The sequence below is a fragment of the Nicrophorus vespilloides genome, unplaced genomic scaffold, assembly GCF_001412225.1.
Source record: "Nicrophorus vespilloides isolate i.1.1-1 unplaced genomic scaffold, Nicve_v1.0, whole genome shotgun sequence".
Taxonomy (NCBI): Eukaryota; Metazoa; Arthropoda; class Insecta; order Coleoptera; family Silphidae; genus Nicrophorus; species Nicrophorus vespilloides.
In genome coordinates this window covers 198,310-214,334 of record NW_017096602.1, presented here as the reverse complement: position 1 = coordinate 214,334, position 16,025 = coordinate 198,310, and the positions used below count along the sequence as shown (strand labels likewise).

The 16,025-nt window shown below is 33.7% G+C and overlaps 1 protein-coding gene across 7 annotated transcripts in view; it reads right to left on the bottom strand.

Moving 5' to 3' along the window:
- Nucleotides 1-1,041: 1,041 nt before the first annotated feature.
- LOC108557578 (SH3 and multiple ankyrin repeat domains protein 3) overlaps nt 1,042-16,025 on the bottom strand; it is a 90,101-nt gene continuing 75,117 nt past the window's right edge. For 5 of the 7 annotated variants that reach the window (XM_017914161.1, XM_017914160.1, XM_017914162.1 and 2 more), the window contains 10 exons: nt 9,701-9,826; nt 7,331-7,511; nt 6,792-7,111; nt 6,467-6,728; nt 5,804-6,016; nt 5,018-5,438; nt 4,166-4,959; nt 3,372-4,116; nt 3,034-3,311; nt 1,042-2,660 (listed from right to left, as the gene is read on the bottom strand). In XM_017914161.1, the coding sequence (XP_017769650.1) occupies nt 2,380-2,660; nt 3,034-3,311; nt 3,372-4,116; nt 4,166-4,959; nt 5,018-5,438; nt 5,804-6,016; nt 6,467-6,728; nt 6,792-7,111; nt 7,331-7,511; nt 9,701-9,826 (3,621 nt within the window). In that variant the 3' untranslated portion in view covers nt 1,042-2,379. The remainder of the gene's footprint in view (nt 2,661-3,033; nt 3,312-3,371; nt 4,117-4,165; nt 4,960-5,017; nt 5,439-5,803; nt 6,017-6,466; nt 6,729-6,791; nt 7,112-7,330; nt 7,512-9,700; nt 9,827-16,025) is intronic. The other 2 variants (XM_017914163.1, XM_017914164.1) reach the window with 1 other exon arrangement.

Sequence of the window (16,025 nt, the reverse complement as noted above, 5' to 3'; positions counted from 1 at the left end):
GGTTTAAAAAAAAATTGTCCAACGTTCTTTGACTTGCCTTGCTTTTTGCTTCTTTTTGCAGTTCTTTATAACAGCTAATAGTTGAGTTAATTTCTCGAGAAACTGTAGCGCTACGTTTATTCCTATGTTTATTCCTTGTTCGAAATAAGAAAGTGAATTCGACAAGTTCTTTGATGTTAGCTGTTTGTATACATGATTCGGAAACCAAGATAATCGTTCTTTAGACATCTTATAACCAGATGCAGACTTTTCGTTTTTTGTAATGTACGTGCGTTCAGGCAATCGCTTCCAATAGAGTCCTATCTCGTCCACGTTAAAAACTTGATCAGGTCCACCTCTTTTAATAATTATTTTCAAAATGTTGGGATATTCTTTATCATCGGCACTAATTGCTTCACCTTTCATTTTTAAGTTGTGAAAATTGTGCCGTTTTTTTAAATTTTCAAACCAACCGTGGCTTGCTTGGAATATTTCATAGATTCATCGATATTCTCACTCTTCAATTTCTCGAAAATATTTTTAGCCTTTTCTTGGATAGTCATTTGGCTCATTGTCATCCTCCGTTGGTTATTGTCTTCAATCCATATACCCAATAATTTTTCCATTTTTTCCATAATGCTGCTTCTTTGGCGAGTTAATTTTGAGACACTTAAATGCGCAGCAGATTGCGAATGTGTCCAATTGACTTACAAATTTGGACAATTTTGTCACCATCTTCAAAGCGACGTAAAACTTCTAGTTTAATCTCTAGAGTGACAGATTTTCGGTTTCTCTTTTTGTTTTTATCAGTCTCCGAATTCGATGAACGTTTCGGTGTTATTTTGTCTTGAAAAAGAAATTATAAATTAAGTTTTATAATGAAAATATTTATTAAAGATTGCATTTTTAGTTTGCTGCTGTTCTTCAACTTATGCATTTAATAGATATATAGTAAATTTTATAATATGATTAATTAGATAAGGTAAAAATATAGTATACATCTTTGTTTCATATTAGATCTTTTATTCAATATTAAATATATACAAAAGAAGAAACGTTCATTGCGGTTTAAACCGTAAAACACATTAAATATCCATTGAAAAATTGCTACAGTGTAGTAAAAAAGATTTTATAAATATTATAAAATCGCAGAAAAGGAATTCAAAGGAAACATGTATCATTATATATTTACGTGAAACTCCAACGTAGTGTTGTGCAGTTCGTATGTGTTTGTTGTGTGTATGGTGTTTGAAAATAAATACATTCTCAATCTTAATTTCTAACGAGAAACTGAAACGAGTGGACGAATAGAGCGTACAGTTGAAAGACTAAAATGATAACATTAAAAGTAACAGTTAAAAATGGAGACAACAGAAACTTATGCTCTATAAATATTTTGTTACATTAGTTATGTTATTAATGTATACGAGTCTAAATTTGTATGTGTGTGTGCGGTTCGTTAAACGGACCAAAAAAAAAAATAAAAACAAACAAAACAATTAAACATAAAAAAAAAGAAAACAACGTCAAGGAAACATGTTTTCTGCCGAAACTAAACGAGCGTAGTTTAAACAGAACAGGCGACACGGTTGTTGTACAAAATTTGTGGGAAGTTTGTACAAGAACCGTGTCTGAAACCCCAAAACCAAACCTTACTAATCGATCCCTTTAAATCATATATACAGAAAATAAACAAGACAAACATTTTAGGCATTCATTTGCAACATCGAAATTTCTATTTGTATATTTTCCCCCCTTGAAATTGAGCATATTCCGCAAACAATCGCAAAATTGAACTCCTCAAATCATATTCACAGGAGCTTTGGCATTTTCAATAAAAAAATTCGCATAGAAAAATATAATAATTTAAAAGAGGAATAAACACATTATAGTCAAATATATATTACACTCACCGAACTCTCTTCCTTTCTTTCTCACAAACTTTCAATCTCTTACAACTCTCCTTTATAGTAATTACCATAATAATAATAATAATTATAATATTGTATAATTAGAATACTAATAATAATAATAGTAATACGTTCCTAATAATATTCGTAACATTTGGCAGGATGATTGTAATTAATTAATCTAAGGAATGACGGACTTTTACAAAGTGCAATGATTTCCTCGCAGTTCAAACATTGAGAGACTAAAGGGCCTAGAGTACAAAACTGCGGATGAGATATGGAAGAAACTATATGGTGTAGACAAATGTTGATGGCGTGCGTGATGTTGTTGATTAATCAATTCCTTCTATTTGTTCATAAATTTATTATATAACTCAAAGGAAACGGAAACTTGTGCGTTGGCGCCATCAAATTGACTAAAGTTCTCCAAGTTATGTATTTATTTATTATGTATTTTGTTTAGTGATGCTTCCTATATTTAGTTGAGTATTCATTGGCTGTGGAGGCGCCCGTGCTTCACCTTCGCTGAAGGATTCAGCTTGGGGACGGCGCCGACGATGCGGACGCGAGTTCCTCCGGTACCGCCGTGCCGCACGTCGCTGAACTGCGGCGGCGGTGCCAGTACCGCCTCCGGAGTCTCTTGCTGTGGTGCTCCGTTTTCTCCAGTAAACTCTGGAGGTGGTGGTAAACAGAATTCCTCCTTTTCGTCGGAATCCGCCTCCAACGGCGGTGGTAATTGCGCCAAAGACATGGCATGTCTATACATAGTACCTAAAAAAGCAATTTCATATTTTTAGCATTTTTGGTCAATTTTAATTTAAAAAAAAATAGTTTAGATAAATTTCTAATGGTCTAATGGTCAAATTCTATGTGCTTACATATTCATTTGCAAATTATTTAAATCAGATAAAGGTATATGAATTCGCATTTATAAAAAACCGTTAAATTCCCATTAAAAATATAATTATTAAAGTGAAAGGTTATTTATTAAACGTGTGATTATTCTTTACAATATAGTTATTTGAAGTTTCTAAAAGAATGGATGTGAGAATTATTTAAATTGAAGATAGAAAAAAAACTTAATAGAAATTATAACAATAGTTGGACAAAGTAGAAAGTTTATTGAATAACGTAATAATCTAACCTATAGATTGCCGTTGGCCCTTGGTGCTAGGTAAGGTAAGACTGTTGACTTCAGCAGCTATGCGTGGTTCTGCGAATTCCTGGTTATGGCTAGGCGCTGGAACTTCCTGGTCAGAGCTGACTCCAGATGAGCTGTTGTCACCGTCCTCTAAAGCTGCAGCCTGCTTCTTTAAGAAATCGTCCGGATAAGATTTGGAAGATTTCAGTTGAGACCTGCCTTTCTGTATTTCGTCCACACTAAAACTATGCGGAATGGAGCTACTGCCTGAGCTGCTTCCACTGCAAATTCCCGAATCAATTGTCATCAAGAAACAAGATGTTGATCGAAGCGAATCTTACCTGGCATTACTATTTCCACTGTTTTCTATAGGGTGTAATTGAACTGCACCTAATCTTCCGTGCTTCTTCTCATCCTCGCTGTCGGATTCACTGCAACTGTAGTCAGGTTCCGGAATTGGAGGAGTTTCGATACCGGGTGTGGAATTTCGCTTTTTCCGGTCTTTATTCGATCCAGTTATTGAATGAGAACGCGAGGCGCGATTTATCGGCTGAGCGTAAGGATTGAGAGCCGGCGGTGCATTTGGAATGACGGCGGCTGTTGTACTACTCGGTTTGAAAGTGGAACTGGTGCGCATACTGTGGGATTTTCGCACGGTGCGACCAGTGTGCGAAGGAAGAGATCGTGATCTGTAGCCGACTGTCTTAACATCTTCCGGCGAAGCATATAATTTAGCCGTCGCCGTTGGTCTGAAAGAGGAAACAATAGGTTCCTCGCCATTCTCCTTGCTATTCAGATTGTCACAGTCCGTGGAGTTGCGGACGTCGACTTTAATAACTTGGCCGGTCGGCGGCGGCGGTGGTGGATGATTAGGAGGCGAAGATCTATTTCCTAAGAGGATGGTAACGTCTTCTTGACTTCTGTGAGATTTGGTAGGAAGAGTGGAGGCGGCAGCTAGGGCCGCAGCCAAATCCGGAGTGGAATGGAAATCCCGATGAAGTTCACCGACATTAGAACTGTTGAAGCGTACCTTTGTCGGTTTTCCCTTGCACCTCTTCATTTCAGATACACTTGCGTATACACGTCCTAAAAATAGTAATATTCAATATGAATCAATACCAATTGATGGATGTACCTTTTGCTGGAGAACTAATGGTATTATGGCCACTTTGGAAATTGGAACTGCTCATCAACGAAGGCTGCCTGTTATCATCGCCTCTCTGTCTTTGGAAGAGTTCCTCTAATTCAGCAGACGTTATTCGACTGGATGTAGGCCGCTGTCGGATTGATGCGGTTCTAGGCTGAACCGGGGTAGAATTGCCCGTACCTTGATGGATAGACTCGGCAGAGCTCGATTTTGTAATATCATCAGTCTCTTCTTTCTCAGCTTCGAGCCCAGCAACCATGCTCTTGGCTCGCGCCCTTCCCACACTCAGCGTCGTCTTCGGATCCCTTCTGGGAGGCAGAGGCGCCTGGCTTCTACCCAAAGTACCTGTATTGGTACTGTTTCCTAGTTTCCTCGGTAACGTTGCGTACTGCCTGCTCAAAGGTACATCTGTATTTCCGCTCTGCAGAATGGTGCTTTTACTGCTAGGCAATGTTCCAGGCCCACTCGTACCACCCAAACTGACCACGGTCATCGATACTAGGTCACCCGATTTCCTGATCAAATCAACAACGTGCTCGTGCGATGCCGAAGACACGTCTTCCTTATTGATTTCCAGTAGGAAATCTCCCTTTCTCAAACCTGCTATGTCTGCCACACCTCCAGGATCAACATCATCAAGATACTGAAGACCTGGACATTTATCGGAAGGTGTTAATTCCATCAACGGAGATGTAGCTTTAGCTCCTCTGAGGATGAATCCGAAACCTTTGCGACCCCTGTGCAGAACAACGGTTCTAGGCTCAGCAGAAGCCACCGAGTACCTAAAAACAGATTAAATGAATATCGATTAAGCTTTCTCGATTATTATTCAAGATTTACGATTTTTTAAGTCTTGGAGCTGTAGCGAAATGTTTCGAGGTGCTTTCCCTTCGGCCCAAAACCCGACTGCTGGTAGTTTCGATACGCGGTTGCGTTGAGTTCCTATCTCTGGCCACCATCATTGGCGCCTGTATGTTGTGATGCCTCAATCTTACTTCTTGTACGCAATTCGCCGGGAAAAGACCATTTCTTCCGCCACCCGGCTTCAAGGTGCCTTCCAAATAACCATCGTCCGTAGCACCGGTGACTTCGATAATGTCTCCTTCTCTAATACTGATTTGTCCTTCTTCGTGAGCAGTAAACGATTCGATGCAAACTACGGTCGTTCCTGGTAATGAGATACTTCCTATTGTCGTATCAGAATTGGCTGTACCAACTCCTGAACTGTCGCTGATGATGTCGCTGTCGACGAGGCTCTTATCTGCAACATTCGGTGTAAAATGGATGATACAATGGAATAATATAAGAAGCATGCAAAGTGCTGGAAAATATTTTGAATATTGCCGAATTCGAAATGCAAACATAGTAGGAGGATCATACGTAGCCACTTATCTTCTGCTCCCGGCGTGCGCTCCGCCTCTTTTTTAATAAACTAGTGACAATCAAAATTATTAAGGTAACAAGAACGACAAACAAAATAATGACTATAGGCATAGCAGTTATGGAACACTGTTGTAGTTTGCATGCCAATTTGTTGGTGGTACATATCACATCAATCAATCAATCAATGATGATAATGATTATGGGTATAATTGTTAATGGTGTTGTAATGTGTTGGTTACGCACCTGTGATGATGCTGGCATCGTCTGTTTCATTGCCGTGGGGCATGTGACTGGCATCGCTCATGCTTGAGCTGGCCGAGCTGTAGGGGGCGGAAGAGCGGTCGCTCGGACAAGGGGATGGGGGCAGGGCAAGGCAACCAATGGACGGAGCTCGGCTCAGCCAGCCAATGGCTGATCGTCTTTTTGGATTGTACGTCGGCGGTCCGCGGTACACAACTGAAATTTGTTTGGTTTTTTGGTTTACGTACGAATTGGAGAAGCCGAAATATATTATATAATATTCTGCTTTCGCCTTTTCGTCTGTATTATTAGATTTTCTTTCATTCTGGGAACGAAAACCTTTTCGGTTCCGTTCATCTTTTTTCTTGTTGAGAAATTAAAGGAAGCCGCAAATATCTACTTTTACATCAATCAACAAACAACAACAATATAAAAGAAAATAAAATAACAGTAGGCACAATACCTGGGACTCACTTCTGACTTACTACTACTATACTGACTTAAAACTATTTTTTCATCTTTCATAAAACTTAAAGCAATCAAAGTACAAACAGATCAACAAAGAGATTCAGTCATGGGTGATTTTAAACCCATCAAAAACAAACATGCTTCATTCCAGCCAGATTAAGAACAGTAAATGGAACAGGACAAGATGCAAGCACTTACCGACATCCTCCTGTTTATAGGTCTGTATGATTTCCGCCAATTCCATGTTTCCAGCGATCACAGCCACCTGGTAGGGTGATTGATTGGCGTAGTTGAGGGCCTGCCTTTCGGCACCCCGGAACAGCAGCTGTCGCGCACAGGATTCTTGATTGAAAACTGCGCAAATATGCAGAGGTGTGTTTCCAGATGCGTTCCTCGCGTTCATATTAGCACCGTAGAATAGAAGATGCTCCAAGTGCTGAAATAATCCTGTTCTACATGCCTAAAATCAATCGAATTTTGAATAATAAACATTGCACAGTGATGGATATGTTTAAGACATTACTTGATGCACTTCATGCCATCCTTGGAGATCTTGGGCGCCTATAGTTGCGTGGTCGTGAAGCAGGATTTCCGCAAAGATCGGCTCAACGTTGTGCGTGACGGTGAGGTAGAGTGGCGTGATGCTCTTGCTATCCTTGTAATTAGGCGATGCACCCAATTCCAATAATGTTTTCATCGCCTCCAAGTTTTTGCTCTCCACTGCTCTGTGCATCGCCGTCGTCCCATCTCTGGTCCTGTAGTCCAGAAGAGCTCCACCATTAACAAGCGCTATCAACACTTTTCCAGGTTTCTTGACCCCAGTCGCAATCGTCAGTGGTGTCTCTACAAAATTATCAATAATACCATATTACCTTATAAATTAACACAACCACGGTTCATATTGTCATTTTGTAAAAACTATTGATAACTTCGATAATAATATACTCGTGGACAGGAAAATGCCCTTATAACCCAACACTTAAATAGTGGTATTACATAAATTATGTAATATCACTACTGAAACTACAGTTACTATAAAAATAAATTAAATGAATTGTTTACCTCCAGATTCCTGGCAGTGAAAATTCGGATCTAAGCCCTTCGAGCACATCTTCGTGATCTTCTCGACCTGCCCATTGGTCACGTAATCGAGGAACCGTCTGAGGTTCGCTCTAGTGTGTAAACTCTTCAATTGCTTCTCGTCCAAACTCAGCATTTTGTACACCCGCCGCTTATACTTCAGCTAAACAAAACATTAAATATTTATAAACATTGTTGGATTGAGTGACGGCGATGCCGCGTTGTCACAATACAGTCTCAAAGTTAAAAAGTGTACTAGACATGTAGAAGAGAAAATCCGATAAAGTATTAAATAGATTAAAAGTAAGGCAAATAAAAAACAACAAGAAAAAAAAGAGAGAAGATCAGCTCAAAGTTTATACAGAAAGGTATTAATAAATAAGTATTAATTATTGGTTTCCACCAAAATGATAACACACATATACATAAATAAATAGCAATTATCGAAAGATAAATAAACCATAACATAATGCAATTCAATGATAATATAAAGTAATGACTAAAACGTGGATGATTCAAACAAACTAATTTGAAGTGTTATGCATTACAAATATCTTGCGAATTGTACGATTAGATTAGGTACTCGACTTCTGCACAATTTTATTATTCTGTAACTAAAAAAGGTCTGTATTGCATCATCGTTAAGTATTCAGTTCAGTAATAGCGATAATGCGAAAATAATTTCACTGTTCTACTTTGTATATGATTCATGTAAATGAAATAGCACCATTGGCCATATTCGTAATAACTGTTTATTATTCTATTAAAATATGAATTAAACATATATACTATTGAAATTAATACTTTATTTATATAGTATCAAGTGAATATTATTCTCAATTCCATGTTATATTATTGTTAAATTTATTGTTTACATATATCAAGGGGTGTTGACCTCAGTCTCTTCGCCCAATTTATATTTTTGTAAACTATAAATATTAATTCTTCCTTTTACTAATCAGTTCAATTTGTTTTAATAAAAGTTTCGTCCTTTTCTTATTTCTCTTCCTGATGATTGAAGATGTAACCAATAGATGGCGCAAGCATATCCAAATGGAAATTATGTTAGTTCAAAGACAGTTACTTTTTAAAAACTTAACTATCATAATACTAATATTTTTTTAAGTTATAATATTCTATTAAATACTTGTATTGTATTTTGAAACAGTTTAGATTCAATGTACTTAGAGTCTTTACCACATTAAATATAAATTTCAATATATTTTTTTAATTGATCATAAGATTACATAACGTAAATCTAAAGTACACCTAATTTAAGACATGTTTATTGCTTGACTCAATGAAATCTATTGAAATAGAATCGCGATTACGATAATTCACTTTGGTTTGAGAAAACATTCCTAGAAATTATAATGGCTTGACGCACCTTAGATTTTAAATGCATTCGCTTCTCAAAAATATTACATGCTTTAGTGATGACATATGCGATTATTATTTTCTAGATTAATATTTCGTTAAGCATTTCACTTTAAAATCATCATTAAAAGCCTTTATTTAGATAAAGTGGTCTAATAATTGAGAAACTATTAATTATGATTGATTACAAACAAAAATGTAGATAGTTATCTGTTTTGTTTTCGCTTTATCCTTTTGCAACTTTGGTAATCAAACACATTTTTTAAAAACATTTTCGTTGTAGAATCAATACATAGATAATAAAATTCCGCGATCAAAGTCTAACTCTATAGGCAATCTGAATATTAATGAAAAAATGAATTATTGTGGATTTATTCACTTATGTTAATAATTATATTTTAGTATAACAGGTGAAACATTTTTGAAGAAGATGAATTTTGTATTTAGATATATATTAAATAAGCTGTAGACGAAGTAGGAGAAATAAAAAAAATATAAAGTTACTATTTTATTATCGTAAGTCATTCTGTAATCTCTTAATCGATTTAGTAAAGTGTCGACAAAACGACGAAACGTATCATTGTTTTATCAATGGGCTGGAGGCATCAAAAATAGATAGACTACACTTCCTTCTAAAAGGAATGCGCTCTAGAAACGGGAAAGTCAATTTACCGTGTATATTTTTCTAACTGCTAGGACGATTGATCGAGGAGATAAGCGACGCAAAAAATAGTAATGAATAAAACAATGTTACGAAAAGAAACTTTAAACAAATAAAAATCAATAGCAATTACGGCGGTAATCTCAAGGACTCGACGGCAATTACATATTTAAGTATGATCGATACGAGCCATGCTCGATTGCCGGAGGGATTAGAATCGCATTTGGAACGAATCAGAAACAATGTGTATCGGAAATTACAATTGTAAACGAAATTCCTCGAAGTCCGATGAAATTCACAAGAACCATTCTCACCTCTAAATATCCCACGGGACCGTTGAAAGGGTAATCCCCCAAACGTCTCTCCTCGTCCAAGAACTTTCCGGCTCTTCCGTTCTCCGGAGGGCAGAAGAGGCCATAGTTGAAGCTCTCCTTTAGTTCCTGCAAAAAGGCACAAATCAAAAGTTAGAATATGTCTCCGAACGAATACAAAATAAAAATACAAACGGAAAAGAGAGCAAAAGTTTGGAAATCGTAGAGTTGCAAAAGGTGGAAGTAATGTGCAACTTAAAAAAAGATGCATACAAGCATACAATTTTATTGTGAGTCTCATCATTGCGATGATTACGATCTGAGCTACTTCAGAACAGTCGGTAACGTGCAAAGAGCGAGTAGAGTGCATCGGACAATGAAATTGGTAGCATAAAAGTTAAATGGGATGGATTGAATTATGCATTGAGCACGGCGAGGAAATTTCATTTTCTCGCCCTGAGGTGCGTCCATTTCCTGCGATTTCCAACACAAAAAATATATACTTCAATTTAATGTCTGCTTCTTTCTGTGAGTGCTTCTTGCAGAATCTCAAAGAAGCATTCGCTGTTTTATTTAAAGTCCTTTACTAACAATATTATTTCTTTTATTACCTTTTTAACTTTTATTTCCTAGCAGATAGGAAAAGTGTGAAATAAAATTATGTTAGTAGCTTTAACGCGTTACACTTTTTCATTTTATTATTAGCATCTCAGATAATGCAATTACTTACAAAATCTATGATAAATCATGATTATTCAATAAATTATTACACATCTTTATTCACATAACACATTTAATATATAATATCTATCATTAAAAAATAATTAAAATTAGTTACTTGAAACTGAGATATTTATTTTAATTGAATTGAAACACAAAATATTTTATTTTATATTGTAAAAAATACCTGAAATTAGTAAAATCTTTAGGTTATTATATTCAGTTGCTATGAAGGGGTTTCTAATAAAATGGATGTATAACATTAAATCATATCTTGTTGATATATGATACTTTTTCTTTCCTTAACGTCCTTCTATTAGGAGGACATTTTGTTCGTGGTGCTCTAATGATTTTTCTTTCATCTTTATCTTTGATAAAAGCTGTCTTTTCCATTGAATTTTTCACAATGAATCTAAATGAGTTTTATAATGATATTATATATTAACCATTTCTTGTAGAAACTTTCGAGTTTTAAGATGGTAAAAATAAATTTCCAGTTAGTCTTAATTTATTTGTATATGATAGTTCGCTTTACCAAATTGTAAATATTACTTGAAATAAATTGGTTTCATTCATTCAATATTAAGGAAAGTGATTATTATTGATAATTATATGCAATTAATTAATGAATTTGTTCTTGTCCTTGGCCTTTTTAAATTTGAATGTAATTTAAAATAATATATTAATATAATTAATTATAATTTTACGATAGAATAACGTTAAACAAGCTGAGCATATTTAATTAACCTATTTGCTTGTGGTCGTTATCTCTATTAATTTAGATTAAGTTTGTTACCTTGAGCATATTTAAGCAAATATACAGTATAAACGTTAATTTACTTTTGATTGTTTGCTACAATTCATATTATAATCTCCTACTATGAGTTATTTAGATAACATTGCGATAATTTATTTAAAAAACATGAAAAATACAATTACGTTATTTCTCATATTACCTATTAAATAATCAACTTGTAAATAGATATATTGAATTTCTTGGAATTAATATTGATCTTTAATAATTTGAATGAAGCTGCCGTCAGATCTTTGAGTATTAGAATTTCTATTACCGAATATTACGTATCATCAAAGCTAAATCATAGTGCAGTGGAATATTGCATCTAAGAGTTGTAACGACCTGACTAGATGAGGAGAAGCAATTGAATTCATGCTCCGGGGAACTTGAAATATATTAGCCTCAGAGGCATAGACAGTCATGACTTTCAATGAGGCGCACATTCGCTCAATCGAATTTAAAATGTTCGATGTTGCATAAAATATTTGAAATTTCATAAACCGTGTATTAAAATACGAATTTTATGCACGTACGGTTTTCAATATTGATCATTGTGATTACCGAATTTCGTTAAATATTGAAATTATTAAATTAAAACACATTATAACCGAAAATAATAAATCTGTAACATGTAAATAATTTAATTTTTTTTGTATGCAATATTTGAAATTTATATAAGTTATTGTGATGCTCTTATTTCATTTGTAATGCTATATTCCTTGAATAACCGAACCGAAGAAAAGGTTTGGTCTTTGAACATATATATATATATGCCAACTTCCCCTAAGTAATCATTACCAAAAGGACCATAGGCAACGAAACTCCCTCTACTTTTTGAATAGACATCAATACGGAACGCTTTCCGAATGAACGTATTTGCACAAAGGTCTTGGGACCCTTCGTATACTTCTGGGCTCCAGGGCTTTGTCTGCTCTTGAAACATGTTATCGCTGCTGGGCTTAAATCCATACAAACTTTTACCAATGTTGTGCGTTACCCTCAAGTATTTAATGTAGCAATTACGAAATGTAATTGCTTTGTATTTACGCATCATGCGATTTTAATCTAGTTTTTTTTATCATTTATTATTATTATGTACACATGATTTAAACAAATTATGTTTATTTTTAAAGTGTTGATGTTTTAGAAAATCCTTAAAACGTTTGTCTATATTATTCATTTTTTGATTAGTGTATATGAATTACCTTTATAAAGTTGAAGAGGGAGAAGTAATTAATCGAGAATCATTGTTTTGTCTGCTATTAATATATTAAAATATATATAATAAAACTAAATATGTATTATATTTAGTATTTAATCTTTTTACAAATAATAAAATTAAGTAAACACTGAAAAAACAAATATATTTAAATGAGAATTTTAGATTTTATGAAACTAGATGTATTATTGATTGAAACTAGGTGTGATCTTTATTTGAAAGTTTTTTTTGCAAATATTGAAGACAGTGGAAGTATTTCATCAAGTTTACAGAAATGACTTTGAATGTTATATGAACAATTATGCAAAGATGACTCTTTGATAATTTCTTAGTCACATATGAAGTTTATCAATAGCTTTTGTAATGCTTTGATTTGAAATAATCTATGAAATATAAAAATGGTTTTTTATTAATGATAAATTTGAGAATGTGATTATTTCCTTGTATTCTTGCAACAATCGAGTCATGATATAAAAATACATTATTCGATAATAACGTGAATGTTACAAAACAAACGGCAATGGAAAAAGAACAGACGTAATTGTGTTCACTTCCCTGAGTCAGAATAGATGAAATTCCATTTGCATTAACAAAAGCCACGAAAAGAGCGAAAAACTAAAGAAAACGATCGTTTGCAGCGAAGAGGTGAGTTCACGTTTAAAGTTAGCCAGGTTATATACGTCCGTTTTGCAGCTCGACTCTAAGATTGCAGTCTTTTTCTTTATTCTCAGCACGTGCTCATTCTTCTATGCATATGTATGTATGCATGCCTTGCTACTGCTGCTGCATGGTGATGGTCGATGGTGAGGTTCTAGTGTGCTTTTCCTATTGGAGACAGAGCATCATAGGATTAGCACGAGCCGGAGGAACGACCGCGTTCGGAAAATCAATAGAGGCTTTATCCCCGCGATGGCCACTACTAGATCCACCCCCGCGCCGCAGCAGCAGCAGCAGCAGAACAACCACCAGAAGGGATGATTCCGAAGTTTGTTCCAGGTCGTTAAACCCAATCCGGTATTCATCATCAGCGGCACCGAATTAATTTCGCGTATCATATTTTTGATACCAGCTTAACGAACCGTCTAATTTCATTTACCCCCGATTCTGATATTCATTTTCTATTCTTTCATTTTTCTCTTCTCTTATTTTTCGGTAATTGGAAAACTGAACTGAATACATAATTCATTTAATAAATTGATATGCGGTGTTCCTTTACTTCACTCCGTTCAATTTACATGATTAACTTTCTATACGTGCTACTGAATATTGTTATGAATTGAAGCAGTGTTTATAGATTAGTTTCTAGTCATTATTTAAGCATTCCGATGTATTTAAGCCATTATTTAAGCATTACTTTAATATCGTTGAAGGATCTCTATATATATCCATTGAAAATGAACAGCTTTTTCGCAACTGCATCATTATTATTATTAATACACTGCTCTGAATTCTTATTGTTCTTGCATTACGCAAGCCGCACGAACCCATTAAAAAGTTACATCTATTATTATAAGAATTAATGTATATAAAACAGCAAACGTGTTCCCACATTTAAATAACCTACTCAATATTTTATAATAATTATACTTTTATCTTCTAAATAATTAATATGTAATAATCAAGTAACATTGCTGTTTTTAAAATACAATCATTCTTTGTTCTGCATTATTTATTTTGCGTGATTAGATAATACATAATAAATATATAAACTTCCTTTATTTATAATAATTTCCATGATTATATTAAATTGAATTTTCATTATATGAAATAATGTGAATGAACCTTTGCATATATTTTTTTCGTTACGATAGTTGTAAATGAAATAAGTATAAATCAAGTATTCCCATGCATTCGCAAACATAATGTTGCTTTTTTTCTGTATTTATTATGAATGAAGGTGAGATCTGTGCGATTATAGATCGGAACGTTTTTTGGCTTCGTACACGTTTTTATTTTCCTTTATTTATTTATTTGTATTTCTTTTTCACACAGGGTTGAAGAACCTCAGGTCGATACCTCAACATAATCGGATTACGTAGAGTGTAGTTAACTTCTTATATATTTTTCGCTCCACATTTCTTCGAAACATCTCTCCTTTACGTACTTTATTATTGAATTACTTCCGAACCGACTTAAAAAGTTTGGATCCACTTTGTGCTTAATGCAAGTTTTTATCCTTCACTCTTTATTCAACCATTCAAGACTGAAGCTGTGTGATATATTATTTAACTGCTTCAAAAATAAAATGAATTTTATTGATTATATAATCTTTTTATTTTCAATAAACGGAAGTTTATAAATTTTGTCCTGTCGCTATTCATTTTATCTTTGCACGTGATGTTTGGCAGCTTCAGTTTTATTTGATCAAATTGTTGAATTTTGTTTAATTAGATCAATTATGCATAGGTGCGACGTGTCAAAATGTCCGGTCTCGAGGAAATAGGACGAAACCATCTAAATTTTAAAACCTATTAAATATTCATTCAGACACGGCAGAGCTTGAAAGCTTAGTTTAAACATGCATGGCTTTTTTTGGGTCAATTTGCATCCGCCACCCACATTTGATTTGCCCTATTATCATCGCTATTTATATAAAATATCATTTCGCGATTTCCTGCAAATTATCTTAATTATTTCTTGCATCTGGACTGCATTTTTTTTTATATTAATCTATATATATTTTTGTGTATATAATAATATTTGTTATAATCTCAATTATTATTTTGATAATTATTTTTAATTAATTTAATTTAATAATTTTAATTTATACATAACGAATTTTTTTACATTATTTTAAATAATTCAAGTGTATATTCGCATTTCATTTCCTGGCTGAAATTAATATATGTTGTATATTTAGGTATTTATTCAATATTTCGTTACATACCATATTTATTAATACTAAAAGTATATTTAAAATGTATACTTTTATTTTCAATGTTATTTGATAATATGTAAAAATATTTATTGAGGCATGTATATTTAAATTAAAACTAATTTATGAATAATATTAATACGTAAATAAATAACATACACAACAATTGTATCTACATTGTTTAACAGCAGATATATGAAATTCCAGAAAGTATTTGAACTATAGCTCTTTGTTTAAATAAATGCGCCTTTATCAATTAGTATAACTATACATTATGTGACATACACATATTTAAGTTGGCATACTTGGCAGTATTTAAAACTTCACAATTATAAAAACTATAGATTACACTTGCATTTTAGACTACATATAAATCTATATATAGTTGCAAGTTTCTTATCTGGAATAATGTGTATACACTATAAAAGAAATAAAAATGTATAATTTATTAATCTGTATTATCGTAATAGTTCGATAATTTTTCACATAAATCCAAGGAAATGCATATTATAAAGTTCATTTACTTATCTCGTATATATAACATGAATAAAAAAAAGTCATAGTTTAATTAATTGCCGATTATCTACTCAAATTTAATTGACTTGCTGATAGTTTCGTAGTAAACACTTCAGAAGTTCATGAATATGTAAAACAAAAATGAATGGCATTATTTGTGTAGAGTTTGAGCTTAGGATGGAAAATTTCTAGCATTACCACC